At 44.1% G+C, this 19,187-nt stretch overlaps 1 protein-coding gene across 1 annotated transcript in view; it reads left to right on the plus strand.

The window, feature by feature from the left end:
* The window catches only part of LOC126864272 (neurogenic locus protein delta), a 48,317-nt gene that overhangs the window by 1,966 nt on the left and 27,164 nt on the right, over positions 1-19,187 (plus strand). The window contains exons 2-3 of the mRNA XM_050615453.1: positions 3,895-4,197; positions 17,116-17,179. Of these exons, the coding sequence (XP_050471410.1) occupies positions 3,895-4,197; positions 17,116-17,179 (367 nt within the window). The remainder of the gene's footprint in view (positions 1-3,894; positions 4,198-17,115; positions 17,180-19,187) is intronic.

A 19,187-nucleotide genomic window follows, 5' to 3' on the forward strand; every position in this document is an offset into this window, starting at 1 on the left:
AACGCGTTGCAAAACTCTTTTTTAAACGCACGCCGAAGTGTTTTACAACCGTCTCCTTCCGAAATATCTCGTACCTCCACATTCCGGCCTCGGAATTGTTCCTTCCGAACAATTCTCGAAACTGCAATTCTGTTGCGTGTCACATATCAATGTAACAAAGTCGAATGATAGTTCGCCGAAATTTGGATGGAGAAAAATGATCAGGATACATTAGCTTCTATTTCGCCGGCTCTTTTATCGGAGGTTGTCTTATGGTCCATCAATCATTGCTTCGGTCGATTTCATAGGAGTATTGCTAAACGCGTAATCGCCGCGCCACCTTTATATAAAACTTGTAAAATGACTAAGATCGATCGATAACATATCTTAATATTAAGACTACCAAAATAGTCAAAATGTCATTTTTAGCGTTGATGCTTAATTTAAAAAAAAGCAACATTAGAGTAACCGAAATATATAATTTACAATACTTTGTATGTATTTTATAGATTTATAACGGTCAACATCTTTTATTATATATTTTTTCATACTCTATTTGACTGTGTTGGTACAGGTTCCATATTCCGGATCGTATGCGTGAATAGTTCTAATGTTAATGAAATCGAAAGGTATCGTAAAATATCGACATGCAATACTCTGGATGAAGGAATAAAGTGGTATATACGAATGAACGAATTATTTTGTCAACGGATCTAATCCGTGTCGCGTGTTGTCAAACGGAACGGAGAGGGAGATATACGTTTGTCAACTCTGAGACACATCGTAAGCGACCTTCGTCGTCGTCGATGAATGGCGCGATGTTTTGGTTCGGAATCCAAGAGACGTTCCCGTCTGTCAAACCGGTCGTAAGCTCTCTGTTGGTATTTATGGTAAAAACGATGACACGCCATCGATGGGTGCGTTCAGAATAGAAGCTCGTCTCTATATATTTACCATCTCATTTTGGTGTTTGTGCGCGCGCGCCACTGATACGTTCTCCCGCGTCTAATTAAGTACTTGCGTAAGTGCGATCGCGGCTTATATTTATCCAGTCGACCGCTATATCTGTAAATGTGTATAAGGTCCGATCGAGCTGCAGAATGCTTTCCAATTTTAACTCACCTTCAATCTGTCTTTTCCTTCAGTCGTCCTTTTTCTCTTGTGGAAATATTCAATTTTATAAACTCAACGTAACAACGTATTTATAATACAACTTCATGGTTGCGTGTATAATAGTTTCGTTTCTTTTTCACGCACTAGTCACCACGAGTTCCAAGTGTATTCTTCCTGGGAGAGATGCTTTTTTTTCACTCTTTGCCTTTCCCTCTTTCTCGCGTAGTTCTTTGCTTGTCCCTCCCTCTAACGTCGTCCATCTTTTTCTTTCTCTGTCGGTCACATTTCCAAACCATCCGTCGAAAGAGGAGAAAACCAGTGGCAACAGAATTCGCCGGCATACAACTCTAAATCTGGATCCACTCTTTTAGAAGTGTCTAGCTTCTGTTCGTCTGCTCTCCTTGCGTCTCGTTCCACGACAGTACCCCGTCGCGTCTTACTCTCTTTTCAATAATTTCTTTCCGACCTTCGCTGCGGGCGTACCTTTGAAAATACGCGAAAGCAATCTATCATCATCTTCAAACTGGTAAAATCGAGAAATATCGAAATACGTAGTACAATGCGACGTGGGATCACGGGTGCTTAAAGGGTTCCTCTAGAAAATTGTTTAGTGACGAAATAACGCCGGTTGTATCCGTAAATAGTCGGTGGCGGCCATTCTCGTTCCGAGAATAGCGCTCCAGCGCGCCAAAAATGAGAATTCCTCATCGAGGATCGTGGTGAACCGCCTGTGTGTACGCGTTACCTCTAACCTGCTGTGTTTTACGATTCGCAATGAGAAACGTTCGCGAGGGAATATGTATTTCTTTCGTTCGATCGCGAAATCTCGTAGCCGTGTATATTTTTTCTCGTTCCGGTCTTACAACTCATAAAACGCCATCTATATTCCCAGTCCGCCTCGCGAAAAGCGTGTGGAACGATCGTTTTAACGTAAACGCGATAAAAATGTCAGTCCTTTATGTTTATTTTCTCACTTGCTGACAAAAGAAAGGTGAAGGAATGTCGGTGTCACCGAGTACGAAATTCGAAGATCGCAACGGGCGTATAATGGACGCGCAGGACGGATCGTAAAACGATCCGCAGGCTCGATAGTAAGGTTAGTGCGCTCCTCTCGTTCACGCGAGACACGATATATGTATAGTTTTGCTAGGCTATACAATGTCTCGTGGGAAGGCTTTCTCGGTTGTCTGCTGATGACTCTGTGTCTGCACTTGCGCACCTGCGCGCGTATGTATGTGCGTGTTCACATAGCCGTAGGCCATTGTCCACAGTGGTCAAGAACTTTTGCTATCCGAACGACGACAAAGGACAGGGTAGAACCGGAGAAATATTGACACATCGGCTCTGTTTACACTGGATACTCTGTCGCCGAAGAAAAACCATTCCGCCCAGATTGCTCTCTGATTCACCGATCTTAACCTCTACATGTGTTTACGCCTCTCGCTAAAAGTCTTCATAGAGTGACATTGTAGGTTAGCGGACATTTTGTTACAAAGTAGCCATTGGTGGTTTTCGATCGATTTAAGCTTTTATATATGTGTTTGACGAAATACAGAAATCCTCCAGATATCTCTGGTTACATATGCAGTCGTTCCTACTCTACTCGACACATCGGGATTCGTAACGAATTTCTCGTGACTTTAGTTTAACGCGACGAGGAACAGCGGTCGGTAGCATACGTTAATACGTTTACGACTGCTTTCAGAACGCTTTCTTTTTTTCTCTTTGCATGAAAACGCCCCTCGTGTTCCACGATCGTCGAAGCTCGGCAGCACGCGTGGCGAAATGTCCATCTGCGCTTCTACCCGTCTTCTTTTCCCTCTTTTCTTACCAGCGGTTTCTCGCTCGCGTCTTGTCAAGCGAAAAAAAAGCACTTTTTGCTGGGTCACTCGCGCGGATATCTCTGCTCCTCCTGGGAGACGTGCAGCACAGAAGATGAACGCGTGCGCAAAAACGAGCTTACACACGTGCTGCCCCGGCGGCGGGTTCGGTCGTTGGGCACGAGACGACCCCCGACGTGGAGTGTGTTGGCCAAGTTTGTTTGTCGCGTGTTGCGAGCAAGGTCTGAGGATTCCTTGGTTCTCTTGTATATTCTTCTGTCGTTGCCGTCAGTTCGTGGAAACGAATCGGCGTAGAGCATATAAATTCGAGTTAAAGCCCTGTTTAGATGAAGGACGCGACATCGTTTCAATTTCGTAGCGATAATGTTCAATTTAGTAGATCTATATTTCTAAAGATACGAACAGACGGTGCGAGGCAGACACACGAGGCTACTTCAAGGCGAGCCAACGATTGTTGGTTTTTTGACGAAGTCAGAAGTGCCTCATTTGCTTGTCTCGTATGACGTTAGAATACGCGAGGCAAAGAACTACGATGAGTAGTGAAGAGATGCGAGATATATTTGATCTCACCAAAAAACCGGTAATTATTGGTTCATCACACGGTAGTCTCGTCGTGAGACAGCAGGTATACGTACACTTTGCGCGGCAGCCTCGCACTGTCTGTACGGTTACAGAGTTGCTAAATCACACAGCGTCCGCAGGATGAAATTACGACGACATTGTGCCACTTAACCGCATTGAACTAAAGACGGAATCACGAAATGTTTGCCTTTTGAATCTTTGTAATCTAGTGGCGCTAGTGTACAGTTGGAATAAATCGGTGCAGCGAGAAGTATTTCGAGATTCATTAATTGGAATTAAATGACAATTGATACGCAAGAGAGACGCACTTAGGATAAGAATATCAGTAATTTGTTTCTTTAATGGAATTTTTATTGAACGAAATCCAATTTGTTTCCAGGTAAACGCCTCCGGGGTGTTCGAGTTGAGACTGAAGTCATTCGTGAACGAGTACGGAAAAGACAGTCTGGGCAAGTGCTGTTCAGGCAGCACTTCCAAGACCGGCGAGTGCTCAGGCGTTTGTAAAACCAGGTTCAGGGTCTGCTTGAAACAATATCAAGTAAAGATCGACACGACGACGCCGTGCACATACGGCGACGTCGTCACACCCGTTTTGGGCGAGAACATCGTTAATCTCAGCCCCAACGTCGCCATGCCAAGCTTCACCAATCCCATCAGATTTCCATTCGAGTTCACGTGGCCGGTAAGTGTCAATCTTTCGAAATATTAATCCTAATCTTAGCTCAATTGATAAGATAGATCGGTAAGGCTAGGTTTACCCTCAATGGTAAAACATATTTATTGGTCATATGCATAAAATGCCGCTAAACAATTTACGATTACCCACATCGAAAATATCGTCATCGGTAGAACTGTAGAACAGATAGATGAAATACTGGTCGGTGTTCTTTGCCTCCGCTCCTCTGCGTTTTTGCAACTGGATGGCATTAACATATCGCGTGCGTCGCATAGAACGCGAAAAATCGTCGGTAATGTAAGCGGAACTGAAAAGTGCGACGCGTAACAAATCGAACAAAAAGTCAATTCATTATGAAAATCATCGAGCACGATCGTGTTTTTCTCACGTTCGTACGAGAATCGTCTATTAGATAAACGTTTCCCGTTCGCTACAAAGACTTCATTTCCAACAACAATCTTCCTCAACGATCGTGATTGTTCGTTTCTTCTTTTTTTCTGCAGACACGTCACGCTAGGTAGAAAAAGGGAAGAGACTATTATAGAGGGTTTTAACGTCAGCGATCAGTGCGTGTTGTGGCGTCTTTCAGGTACAGTTAGTCGATTCTATGTTGTAACGTTGCTTCCTCGATCTCTGACGAGGAGAAACGACACCGCTACGACCGCGGCTTATAACTTTGATCCTTGTCTTAAAAAATGAACGCGCGCGAGAAATTAAGATCTCGTCGTTGACTGAAACACGAAAGGGACATGCGCGAGTTAAAAAATCTCTCGTTGTATCAGGCTGATCTTTAACTCCTATCTTTCCACATTCTGGGAAAATTAGCTGTGGCGCGAATTAACGTAGTAACCAGGTTAATTGATATTTTTATATCCTATAAAGTGATTTAAAAGTAGCGTTAACTTCAACTTTCGACACTTAGCCAAAAAATTATTAACAATCTTAAATTTTCAAGATATTCAGTCATCTTGTCTTTTGTATCAACCTGTACAGCAGAAGTAACATACCGTTGATATACGTTACACAGTTAGCGACATTATTAGTTGTCTTATCTCTACTTGTTTTCCGACGGTACAATACCGACAGTAGAACCATTCGAAGGGGTCGTAAAGGTTGTCTTTAACCACACGCTTTTTGTGCTTCTTCCGCCGCTTCCGTCAGGGTATCGATAAGGGAAAATTGAAAAGTAAATTGGCTGATTAGCTGTCGCCTCAATTACCTCGTTCTTTAAAAGTAGACTGCTTTCCATTCTTGAAACACGAAATAAAATTGCGTAAAAATCTCACGAACATACCGCACCTGCCCATCGCACGCGTAACCGGTCGCCTCGAGTAATTAACCTCGTGGCGAAAAAATGAAACGAACCAAGAGAAAAAGAAGAATTTGTGTAAGCAGAGGAAAAATTACAGCCCCCTTGTCCTCTTCCTACTTTCTCGCGGTCGCGACGAAAGAAAGGCAGGTCGATCAGCATTAAAAACGAACATTTCGTGGCACGGTGCGCGCGTGCACGCACAGCCGCGCGCCACGGTGCGACGAGGATGACCAAACGAATGGCAGATGGTGCGAGAACCGACAGTGCGAGCGAGACGGACGATGGCACTTGTCTCTCCCTCCTGCTGTTGCTGCTATTACTTGCTTGTTGTTGCTTCAGTAATTCCTGGCATTGGCAGAAACGGTCGATTTTTTGAAATTATAAAATAATTACAAATCGATGATATACAATTTAGATAAAAAAGCTTAATGGAAAAATATGACCGATATTTGTCGCACTTCTATTTAATTTTTTAGACGTATTAATTTTAGAGAGAAATAAATTCCGCGGTAGTAAAACTGTCATACTTGTATTTGCAGTTATGAAAAACTTACAAGTACTTTTGACAAAATTAACGTGCTGAAGTAGACATATGATTACATCTTATTTATCTTCATCATACCTCTTTAATTATTATTTCTGTATAATATATTTAAGTACGTCTAGAGATCAGTAATTCCAGTGATAATCTACAATTTCTTTTTGCATTTCCCGTATTATTAGCTATGTATATTTGTCTCGTGTATACACGGTTTCGATGACACGTAGATAAGATACAAGATGTATCCCAGACTATGGTCGCAACATAAAATTATAATAATACAAATTCGTGGAAAAAAGTAGCGATTGGTATGTTTTTATTCGGTTGTGCAGCAGTATCGTGAAGAAACTAGAATGCCATCAAGTTCAAACACCTTCGTTACATAAAGCGACACGTTGACGAGGCGGTGCATCACAAGCGTATTCGCTCGTTAACGCGTGCCATCGAGTAGCGTGTCTACGCCAATGTTTGCCCACCATCCCTGGTATACATCAGTTCTCTCGTTGCTGTTCGCGTACTTCTGCCTATGAGACGCACTGCAGGGCCACTGGCAGATGGCTAGGCCTTTTGTGCTTCTACACTTCCCTCGTAATCTCTCTTTCGTTCTCTCTCGCACCGTTTATACCCTGTCCTTGTTGTCTTGGAAGCTCTCTCGCGGGCAGAGTTAAATTTACTAACCCATATGGCGCCCCTCGCGCCACCTCTGCGCCAGTTCTCGTTCTCACTTCAAAAATTCGCCTTGCTCGTTCCTTTTCCTCGCTTTTCGTCGTATTTCAAACCGCTTTCTGCATCGTCTTTCACTTTTTTCTTTCACAACAGCCGTGTACGTATTTATTTATCTTCCAGAATCTTTCTACCTCTTCTGCCACTGATTTCCATTCGAAATTTGTCTACCGCGTCGTTTAACCTGCTGCTCTCTGTCTCCATCCTTTACCCCCACTATTTTCCAACAGTGGTATCGACCGATATTGCAAGCTATAAAGCGGCAAAAGGCTGTCGGTTGTAAGACAGGAACTCTTCTCGACGACGAGGAAGAAAAAAAACAGCGACGTTCTCGGAAGAGAGGCTGGCCGAAATCCTGTGTGTAGAAGCAACCTTTGAATCGGCACGGTAGTCTGTCTCTTCTTATATGTGGCGGCGGACGACGTCAGGGAAAAGGAATAGACGCCGTACGTGTAATCGCTATTTGGAGTGTCGGATTTATTTTCGTTGCGCCGGTGCGTGAGAATGGGTTTCCGTCTGGTAAAAAAAGAAGACAAGGACTCTAGCCAACAATAATCGTGAATTATTATATCCTATGTAATAATAATCTACGACTGTACCTATTATCGATGAAAAATCATATACCGTGTAAAGACTAAACATTTAATTGGAAAATAGTTAACACCGTAGATGTAGCGAGCGGGAAATCTTTGCAGGTTTAAACGAATGGTCAATGAAGAATCGTACACTTCCACGTTAAGACGAAGCATTTAGTGCTATGAAAGTAGTTAACAGCGTATCTTCTTCGAGCGGGAAATCCTTCGAAGTTTGAACGCACGGGTGGATCGACGTGCCGGAAACGCGCTAATTACAGGCACTGCCGGGAGTCGCGGTGCGTAGACGCAAAAGCAACAATGCATCATTAATAACAGTTAGCTGAGTGGCGTGGATAGACGAGCTTCTTTCGTTCGAAGACAGAACGAAAAGAGGAGGTGAAATAAATAAGTGTGCCTTTCCTTCGTGATTTTCCACGCCGGATTCATTCGCGAATTCCTTTCTTAATTATCCTCTGTCGGTCGATCACGAGATAAAAGGAAAAGACGGGTAAGCCTGGTGTTACCGAAAGTTGGCCAGGAAATAGCGAGGAAGAGGTTGGTTGCGCAAGCGTGTTTGTCTGAGGCACGCGTGTCTACCGTTAATTAAGAGACTGGAAAAGACAGAAGAGGCCCCGAGCTTGATACACGTAATCGTAACCTTCGTCTGGTTGCATCAAGATCGAGAGTCGCTCTCTTCCCGCTTCTTTCTGTCGCCGTCCTTCTCGGGTTAATTGCTTTACGTTACACACTGCGTTGCAAGTCTTATTAAAACAGCGCCGGCTCGCGACAGTACAACCACTGTGCGGAATCCTCGAGGAATTCGCTTCGTTCCGTGCATTTCTCTATGTACTCGGTCTTCTTTAATATTTGCGTACATATATTTCATCTTAATTGTCACGAGTCTCTTAATTCTACACGGACACTTCCTTTTCGTTAACGTTCTTTCCCGTAATATTAATATTGTTATTCCAACGTATTTCGTTTCCTATTCTTTCGTAGTTTAACTATATAATTTCGCGTTTTAGCGGATTTCTATCGATAATTTTTCGTCACCGCGGGTAACGTAATCCTCGTTGTCGCTCGTAGCCGGACAGAGGACTCGGACAAAGATGATCGGGTCGGTTCAAAGAATCATTAAAAAAATTCCTTTCTTTCCCTTATCCTTCCTGTGTGTCCGCGGTCCACAAAGCAAGCGAGGGCTCTCGCGTATCGTACATACTCGAGGATCGTGGGTACCAACCGGCGGAGGACGTGGAGCGCAGAAAGAAAGGGAGAGAAGGACGAATGAAAGGCTCCCGCCGCGCGACCGACAGAGACGGCCAAGGATAGAGAGGAGCATAAAGGTGGCGCACACATACAAACATAGGTATATACACGTAAAGCAGCCGCGCGGAAGGTGGGGAAATGACGAAGAGAAGGTGGGGCCGAAAGAGACAGAGAATCGTGGTCCCACGGCCGAAAAGGCTGCGTGATTCGCGTCCCAGACGAAGGAACAAGCGGAGAAGGGCGTCGGATGAATGGCTGACTCGGGTGTACGCCGATACGCGGCATCCACGACGTGAAACGTTTAGCATAAATTACGTCTTAGAGACGGGGAGAGGACGCGACGTGGACTCGGACGCCAGCTGACCGGTACTCTACCCGAGTCAGCTCCACGATGCTCGGATACCGCGGCTTTTTTCTTTTATATCGCTCCGCGAGATAGATACACCAGAGGGATTCGGTGAAAGTTTCGCAATTGTAAATACCGGTGATTTCTCGAGTCAACTGAGAAACTGTCGATTCATCGTTTATGGTACCGTCAAAGAATATCGATAAAGAATAGATAAAGAATATTAATTCTGAGATATTATAGTAACAAGCTTGGTAGCACTTGTTTGGATCATGTACATATGTCTTTGAATAACTTCTGGTATGGCATTTAGGCTTTACCTTTATTCATTTTCATTGCTACAGTATGCAGTTTTCTGGAATAATGTCCATGAGTTTGTACTGTATTCGCAGGATTAATAAAGGATAGTGTACCTATATTAAAAAGGTATATTTCTGGTAGGAAGGTCGTGTTTATTAAATTCATCCATTTGTATGCTCAGTCATATGGTAGATGTTTGGCACATTTCTGTTTTCCTTCTGATATGACGCAAGACACGATGATAGAGATGATGAAGTTCGACGCCAGCAGATCAAACGAAGAAACGACTGCGGTGCAAACTTATTCGCTAGGGCTAGCAAGAGATTTCAAGCTGTAGAGTATCTTTAGAACCACCCGCGATTGACCTCTTTTCTACCTCGTCGCTTCCTTTCTTTCTCTATTTGCACGCCGCATACGTAATATGATCGTTTCGTGTATCTTTCGGATCGATATATATATATATATATATATATCGACGAACGACAATACTTCAAATCTGAGCGAGAGCCGAATGGCGGAAAAACGCGTGGCAGGTGGCGCCTCGAGGCGGCCATTGTGTTCCGATCGTGGGAAAGTCGGCTGCTAATTAACCGTCAAAATCTAATTAGCAGAATAACTAATTAGAGCGTTACGTCGGCTAACGATTACAAACGCGCTTGAACTTATCTACAAATAGCTTACTAAGAGGCAGAGGCACGGTTACTCGAAGCGTGTCGCGGATGATGATGAAGAAGCGGTCTTTCGCTACTTAGCTGGTCGTCTTTTGCTTCTTTTACCTCTCTTGCGTCTTCGTCTTTCTTACGGCATCAGTGACTTCTTTTAGAAGGATGCTGAAAGAGCTGAACGAGAGAAGCGAGGAAGAGTGCCCTCCGTAATAATGGTAAAATGGCTTTCTGCCCGGGGGCCATCTTTTTTTGTCGGTTCGTGCACGCTGCTGGTACCGGAAAGAAAGAGAGAGTGTGTGTATATGGGCCACAAGCGTTTCTAACTTCACTCTGGTTGCGACTCGGAATAGAGAGACACGTAAACAGGTACCCACATATGTTTCTGCCTCATTCTGAAGGTACGACACGTGGTCATCGAGCAGGTACACCATCAGCTGATAGACCTGCTGTTTAAGCTTATTAACATGTCCCATGGAACGCGCGATCTGTTTACGTGGATTCGTTTCATTCCAGTCTGCTTTTCTGGCCCATTTCACTTCTTGCCGGTACATTAGCAGGATTTTTTCCCCTTATAACAAGATCGCACGACCAGTTGTATACACTTCGAACGCGCTACTGTTCTTTTTTCTGCTCGTTTTTCTTTTGTTTCTACTCGTTTTTTTTTTTTTTTTTTTGTCACTAGAAACTCCTCCAATTTGGTTCAGGGTGATCGTAAAACAAAAAAAAAAAAAAAAAAAAAAAAAAAAAAAAAAAAAAAAAAAAAAAAAAAAAAAAAAAAAAAAAAAAAAAAAAAAAAAAAAGAAAAAAAATAAAAATCACGCTTATAGATCGAGCGTTTTTGCAACTGCGCTCATATTTTTTGTCAAGTATCTTTATTTTATCTGTTTTTTACTTGGTAGACCTTATCCCGCCTGGGACATTTGTTTCTATACCAGTGTATTTACGAGAATAGATTGTATCTTCATCTCTCAGTTCTAGCTTCTAGCACGTTTCACTTTTTGCTCTTCTCGATGTTTTTCCTCCTCCTCTAGTTCTATATCTTCGTTCATCTCGCGATGGTTTCCATCCGCGAGACGCGCTGAATGCATAATTCTGAACGCGACACCAACAGAGGAATCGAGTTTATGTTTGTGTTTCGATGCAATAAATCCGCGACCGATGCGATTCTATTGACCAGACGCATCGATCGCAGGAAATTCCGCTGAATAATTGAATAGATTGCGCGGGAAATAGAAACTCGGCGAACGGGTAATATCGCCGCGGTCGCTCAGTGAAATATCCATTAACAGAAGAACGCTCGCGCGAGTTAAAGAGGGACTGTGAAAGCGTGACTTTTGTTCGCATTACTCAAAACGAGGAAAGGAACGAATAAAATTATTCGGTTGGTGTAATAATTCAGTGTAACGAGTAGCGATTAAATGCACGCTCCTGTGTTCGCCTTTAAACTACTTCGACATAGTCAGCGGGGGGAGCGGAGACGTATCGTTTCCATTCGTCGATAAAAAAGGACTCGCGGAAATTGTTTCGTACTTTTGTCGACCGGTCAACGTTACGGGCTACGTAACGCGTTTAAAAAACTTCATATGCACGTTCGAGTGGGCGTGTCAATGTACTTTTCATAGGTCGTGAGCGCCTATAGGAGGCATAGCTTAAAGGCGAAGAGTCGACGCTGGCGTCGTCGCTCGTTATCCTCGGTTTCCTCTTCCTCCTTTCGACGAAGAATGGAGGCCACGAAAATTTCTCCATGCGGAAATGCCACGCTTGTCGAGCGCGAGACCACACGCTCGTCTACGCGCGCGAGACATTAAAGCGTGAATGGTTAAAAATAGAACCGCTAGGACGACCGGCTTTCTGCGATAGCTCGTTCGATGTTTTTCTCTTACACTATGCCCTTTTTATAACAACCCTTACCTAATCGATGCTTCGTCAATTAACGTTTTAACAGGCGAACTCGAGCGAACTTATATCATTTGGATATGGCATTTTTGTCTTGAAACAGATTTCTCTTCGAAAAGTGTGTTAACAGGTAAATATTGGCATGAGAATGTTTATCATAAGAACTTCATTTCGCCTCCCTAGCATTTGCATATTATCAGGCATTAAAAGCCTTTATGATTATTTAAAAAAAAGAACACAAAGTTAGTGCAACCGGTTGTAAAGATCTAGTTCGTAGCAAGGATAATCGCGCGTTTTCCCAGGAGACGACGAAAAGTCGTAGCCGACTTCCGGCTCCCTTTTCCACTATGAATCATGCTGCAACAGCAACAGTCTCAGCCTCGATACCGAATCACCGGTCGCATCTATATGCGATCGTGTACACGTTCAGGCTACCTGTTTCTTCTTTCTCGTTCGCCGCGACCGTTTTCCGCGATGATTAATATACGTGCATATATGTACATATATGCAGCGCGACGAGATTGCAACGCTTGCGCACACTGCGTGGCGAAACTGTGCCCGCGTACGTACGAAAGAAGGACGGATGACCGAACGAGAGGAGCGCTAGACGAGGTTATTTCATCGGGACGAAGAAATAGAGAAAGAAGCCAGGGGCTAGGTATTAGGAGTAAAAGAAGTGGCTAGATGTAGTCTCGATAGTGCGAAACGAGGAAAGAACATTCTTTTTTTTTTTTTTCGAGCGAATTGAACGGGGAAAGACGAATTACAGAGTAGAAAGAAAGGAGTCGACGTGATGGCGAGTTGTTAGAGCGAGGAAGAACGAGACGAAAGAGGAGCACGAGCAGGAGAGTCGTGTGGAGCGGAGAGAGAGAGGCGAGAGAAGGTGGAGGTATGCTGCGCAGCCGTGGGAACCAACTGCCGCGAGTGAGCGAACCTCTGTCTTTCTTTCTCTGCCTTAAGCCGGTTTCTTCGCGTTCTCTCTCCTTCACGATCGCCTCGTCCATTCTATCCTCGTTTCTCTGTCTGTCGAACACGGAACGAGCAGAGGCTGTTTCTCTTCCTTTTCATCATTCAGGTTCCTCTTCTGTGTGTGTATATATGTATATATATATCCAGAAAAGGAATATATGACGGTGTCTCTTTTGCAGTGCCTCTTTTCCTTCCTTTTCCTTTTCTCACTTTCAACGTTACCTTACTGCTTACGGTGCACTTTTTTGCGTCTATCTTCTTTCTTTCCTCTCTTTCCTTGTTTCTTTTTCACACAATGTATGCGTATATATATGTATATATATATATATATATATAAATATATTCATATATGTACTTGTACATATACATTTACGTACATGATGTATATGTATGTGGAAGTTCCTTTCTTTCTCTTTCTTTTCCCATATCTTTCTTCTCATTCCTTTTCATTCAAATCTTCGGTCTCTCTCTCTCTCTCTTTCTCTCTCTTCTTCCTATCTCCTTGTCCCTCTTTTGCTCATCTTTATATCTCGTTCCGCCGTGGCAGAACTGCTAACCGGCCACTGAACACACCCAACACATTGTTCTTAGGATGCCTACGCGAGGCATTTTCAGGTTTTTGTCGGCTTAATTCCGATCCCCGTAATAAATTAGCGGCCGATCACGGTGGCATTTGTCTCCTCGACAATTTATTTCCTTCCCCCCGCGGCTCGGCCCCCCCTCGATTCACCGCCTCCGCGGACCGTTCGTTCCATCGTTCCTTCTTTCTGGCCTCCATTGCGCCTCGCTTTCGTCCTTGCCGCGAGAGAAAAGGGCGGTCTGCCTCTTTCAGCTTTCCTTCTCTTTTCAGACATCTACACCTTCCGTTCCATCCTCTCACCCTTTCCACCTTTTCCCTCCTGTTTTATCCCCATCGTGCTTTTCTTCTCTCTTCCATTCCTTTTTTTTTCATCGTTCCATCTCTGTTTCTCTGTGAACGAATGCGCCCCATCTCGAAGGTTCAACAGAGGACTAAGGTATACCGCGGAATTCACGCTGGAACTTTCTAACGTGTACACGCATGTGACATACCTGCGGCCCCTCTGCCTTTTCGTTCTTTTCCCGGTGACAAATTGCCTCGTGATTTTACGGGATATATATCGGGCAGAGAAATCGCCGCGGCCTTTTTTCCTACGTTGCCTGGTATTCCAGGGACTTTTGTCTACGATTTTTTGATTAAAGACCCGAAAGTGACGAAATTCTAAATGTTCGTTCTTAGCAAATCTCTATATGTAGTGTGTATATGAGTTCTGTCGAAACACTCGCCTGTTATGGTATATACATATTATTATTATATTACGAATGTGTTGCAATGCTAAGCATTCAACTTGCAATTATATCTTGCAATTCTCTTGTAAGAGAATTCGGTTATGAGTGTAAGTGAGTAAAAGCTAGATCTGTTTCAGTCGATTAATATTAGTCGTTTGTTAGCTAAGGAAGGTTTCAAACATTACATTTTACAAATCCTGGCAAAATATTACACGGTATATCACTTGCCTGCAGAGGTTTATCTCGCATTACCTACTGGGATCTCTCGACATATCAAATATTCATAGAAATGAAACCTACCCTCGATACACAAACGTAGTTCAGTTTCACATTTAATTATCCAATCTGCATCTATCACGCCATCGAGGCATGATTCATTAGCAATTGCAGCAAAACAGTCCCCGCACAGCGGAGTATCGCGTTTCGAGCAACGATCAAAAAGGTGTACACCCACGCGCCCGACGTACAAATCACCCATTCGTCAGGTGCTATCACGAATCATGGAAAAACCGGGTTAAATCGTTCTGTTTAACCTGCAGGGAAAAAGAGGCCGGGCCCGGCAGTGGGAGAGAGAAAGATAGGTGTAGGGATACACGCAAAGCGGATTTCTCACACGAGCGATGCTCGACTCGACTTACTACGCGCCAGGTCATCGGGGATCTCTGAATAATGAAATTGTTCCCAGTGCTCGCGGCACGTCCGAGTTGCCGGCTCGTTTACGCGAACAGGAACGGCAACGATGATGACAGAGAGGCCGGATATAAACATTTATTATTCACGGTGCGGCAACGACTAACGAGGTCGTGTGTAATACCAGCCGCTCCTCGACCATCTCTCTCTCTCTCTCTCTCTCTCTCTGTCTCGATAGTCTCTTGTCTGACTGTGTCAGGTACACACGCAGGCCGATACAGAACCATGTGTGTGGATGTGTACATACGCGTGCGTGTGACGTTAATAATTAAACGTCGCATTATCACTGCATGTACACGTACGGAGCACCGCGTGTACGGCACGTACTTATTACACAATAATGTGCCGCCGCGCCGGTGGACGAACGACAGCGGCGTGCACACGATGCGTGTGCACGAGTGCGTGTGTCGCCGCGGCGTGGGCCGCACGCTCGTCCATAGGGAGTATCGTTGCTGGATTTATGGTCGTGCGAGCGATTCGACGCCTACACCGGTGCCTTTCGCGCCCGGATTTCTACGTGCGAAATCGTTCGATTCGCGTTTGCTTCGTTAACCGTTTTCTTCTTCTGTTAGATAATTAGGTTCGAAGTGGAAGTCAACGAAGAAGTTGATACGAAGAGCCTTATCGAAGACGTTGTCATTTTCCTTACACTAAAAATAATTCGGTAAACGATAATAAGGTATTAAAAATAGCGAATCAGGTTTAGAATACTATCGGTGTGTTTGTACTCTATACACTCGCGTCGTTTCAATGTATAATTAGAAACGAAAGAAATATGTATCCCATCGACTTGTTTATTCTCAGCTCGCTAAAGACCGACGATAAACACATTTGATAAGCGATCTCTGCGCAAGTGGAAAAATATCAGACGCAAGATCGCATAGGTGAATAACGTAAAAAACCTAGGAATTTTCCGAGTTAACAGAACCTTATCGAATTCTCCGATCGACCGAATGATCAATTACAATTACTGTTCCGTTAATACGAATCAACGTAACGATCGGGTCGTGCGCGGGAATTAATAGATCGCCGGTTGCGTGTCTGCAGAGACAAACGTAATTTCTGTTACACAATACGCGGTCGCGTGTGTGGCCCGTTCTGCATGCACATACACACAAGTGTATATGTCCACTTGTAGCCGTATATATCCATAATGGATAATGCAAACAAGAGTATAACAGGTTTCCCCGGAGCGACGACGACGATGGCGACGAAAGCATTCCATTAAAACGGTCTCCAGCGCGATGTGGATCGATTATTTATTTTCGAGACCAATTAACCATCCCTCGGTAATTCTTGGTCAAACGGAGCGGACGAGCACGTGCCATCGGCGGAGAAACGCTTGTCGCATGATTTATATCCGGTTGGTCGTTATAAAAGTTAACCCTCCCCTGTTCGAAGCGCCCTCGCCCTCTTCACCCTTCTTCCTTCACGGTAATTCGAAAAGCTGCAGGGAAAGAAGGGGTTCGTCGACTCGTGTACAGAGAGGGTTGAAGGTACGCGCGGCGTAACACGCTCTGTCGCGCCTCTATCTGCCCGCAACGCATGACCTCGGCTCGAGTTCCGCCAGGTTTTTAGGCACGCTTCGCCAAAGGGACACACGCACCCTTCTAATGCGTGGCAGGTGCGCACGTGACGCGATCGGCCAGTCCGCCTCTGGAACGTTTAATTTATTGTTAATTGCGTGACGCGATGGCACGCACAGCTGCCGCGCTTTTTCGCGCCGAAACGTGGACACTTGAGCTCACCGTTCTGTGTGTCGTTCGCGTATCTTTCACTTGGCTTGCTTTTGCGATCGAATCTGTCACGTTAAGTGATTTATATCGTTGTTCAACGCTCGCGTTGAACATTTGCTAATCTCAAGCACAACGACTGGCAGAATTTATTCTAACAGATTAAGTAGAATTCAAGCAAAACAACGTAGGCTAACATATAGTTTGTGGAGGAAATGAAGTTGTAATATTATTAATTTCGAGGAAATTGTTACTGATCGTGAGTTCTTTGATGTAGATATACCGATCTTTACACAAAGTGACGTAGATTTACACACGCCTGAGTCTCATTAAAAAAATATCTTGGATACATAGTACAGTTTGTTACAGACTAGTTTATTAACAATAGCATGATAGAAGTCTATTTGATGAAAATGGTCCATAAGCATCAATATCATTTCCTAATTAAAGTCTTCGCTATCCTGACCGTGTTAAGTGTTCAGTGACTTACAACCAGTGGTATAAGTAACTGTATAAGTCGATAGGGGTAGCGGTTAAGATAAGTAATAGGATTAAGCTTGGCGTCTCATCGAAGTTCACCAACCTCCTCTCTGTTCCCAGGGCACATTCTCGCTGATAGTGGAGGCTTATCACGACGCAGACAACACGACACACCACTCACCCGGTAAGTAACCTTTTCTACCCTTCTCTCTCTATCTTTCGTGATTCTCTCTTCCTATTAAGCCTTCCTGAAGACTGTATCTGGTCTCTGTAGCGTTATAGGCCCCGCGTGTGCGCCTCGTATCGGCGGCACGAGTGCGCTCGCACGCGCTTCGAATGAAAAAAAAAAAAAGAAAACGAAGAACGAAGGATGAAGGAGATGAAGAGAGGGAAAAAAGAGGAGATGAAAGGAGAGGAATGGAGGAAGGAAGGAGCATGATATTTTAAAATTAGTTCTCTCTCTCTTTTTCTCTCTCTCTCTCTCTTTCTCTCTCTCTCTCTTTCTCTCTCTCTCTCTTTCGCTCTCTCTCTCTTTCGCTCTCTCTCTCTCTCCCTCTCTCTCTCTCCCTCTCTCTCTCTCTCTCTCTCTCTCTCTCTCCCTCTCTCTCTCTCTCTCTCTCTCTCTCTCTCTCTATGTATAGTTCTAAATACGGGGAAGGTTTTAGAAGGTTTGGGCATGTGCAGTCCAGCTGGGTCGTGGCCCTCGATACCACGCATCGGGTTCGAACCAGCCGAGAACCCACTTCCGGCCTCTGTGCACGACACTCACCAGAGACGTAACCTCCTTGTATACTTCCTCTTCTTCTTTTACAAAACCTCCGACACTCTTTCCGTCCTCTTCTACTTCGTACGGTTTCGATACGTTCAACCTCCGGAGGGACAGGTCCCTTCCTGAGCCGCACATTTCCGCGGACAAATATCGTTGCTTTTTTCTGAATGCTGCGGTTCCAGCTCTCGTTTAACCGGTTCTCCGTTTTTTCTTTTCGAGCTTTCGGTCGAAAGTCTTGTTTGATGATTTCACTGATGAGGAGTAGTAACGCCGGCAGAAGATATAGTTTCTTTCGTTTGCGGTTGTAATAGTTCGTGATTCGAAAAAATATCGAATCGAATGATTGTCATTTCTTAACAAATACGTATACATATATATTTCGTTCGACTCTTGGAAACTACGTTTTCAAATAAACGCGTAGCGTATCCGTCTGCTACCCTACTTCATTTATTGCGTCATTTTCCAACGACAGAGTAACGTGCACGTATTTTGTTTCAACATTGTTACGATCTTCGAATTCCTACATTTCAATCTCGTTCCTATTTCAACAGAAGAAAAATAACTTGAAGGACATAATAGACTAATGTAAACAAAAGATACGGTTATTCTCGTAATTCTAGCGAACATCTGCGTTCTCTTTCCCAATTTTCATCCTCTCACCGCAAATCGCAACCGCGTTGCCAACATTCTGCCGATAGTTCCAGCTGTACTCGAGTGTTTCTTCCCCTTCGTGACTGTGTCTGTTCTCGACCCATTTTCAGTTATGTTTCCTTGCTCATTACCGCGACGCGTCCACGTGCACAAAGTGGTCGGCGCTCTCTGTTGTGTCATAGTGTACGGAGAACAGGCAGAACGAGGGAAAGAGAAGCAGCCGGAGGCGCTAGTGTTTCCTTCCTGTGTAACCGTAGCACCTAGCTTCCAGCAACGCGCCACGGTAATACGAAACCCTCTGTGGACGAGGATATGGATGTATCCTATGTGTAGCCGGGTAACCCGGGGTTCTCGTCTATCGAACTCTTCTGCGCTAGCCGATATTTTGCCGAGAAACCGCGGAAGTTTTCTATTCATATTCTTTGATGTCTCGCCGAACCTTTTTGCTTTTATATATAGTAGATCATCTCGTAGCAAATTAGAACACAAATTGAGCTTTGAGAACGAGTTGTTTAATTTCAATTTTCACCCGATATCGTTAGATCGCAAAGTAATTATATTATGTTCGAATTAAATACTCTGAGATCGAGTGATCCAAGAGATTGAGAAACCTAAATTCGTTGAAGAAGCGTATTATGTGAAAATATAGAATCCTCCATGTATAGAATATGAAATCTTGCTAACTGTAAAATATAGAAAGTCGAATTTTGTGAAATATAGAGCATAGAATTCTGATGATTTTTGAGTTGATTCCGCAATAGAAATAAAACTA

Source organism: Bombus huntii, chromosome 3, assembly GCF_024542735.1.
Source record: "Bombus huntii isolate Logan2020A chromosome 3, iyBomHunt1.1, whole genome shotgun sequence".
NCBI lineage: Eukaryota > Metazoa > Arthropoda > Insecta > Hymenoptera > Apidae > Bombus > Bombus huntii.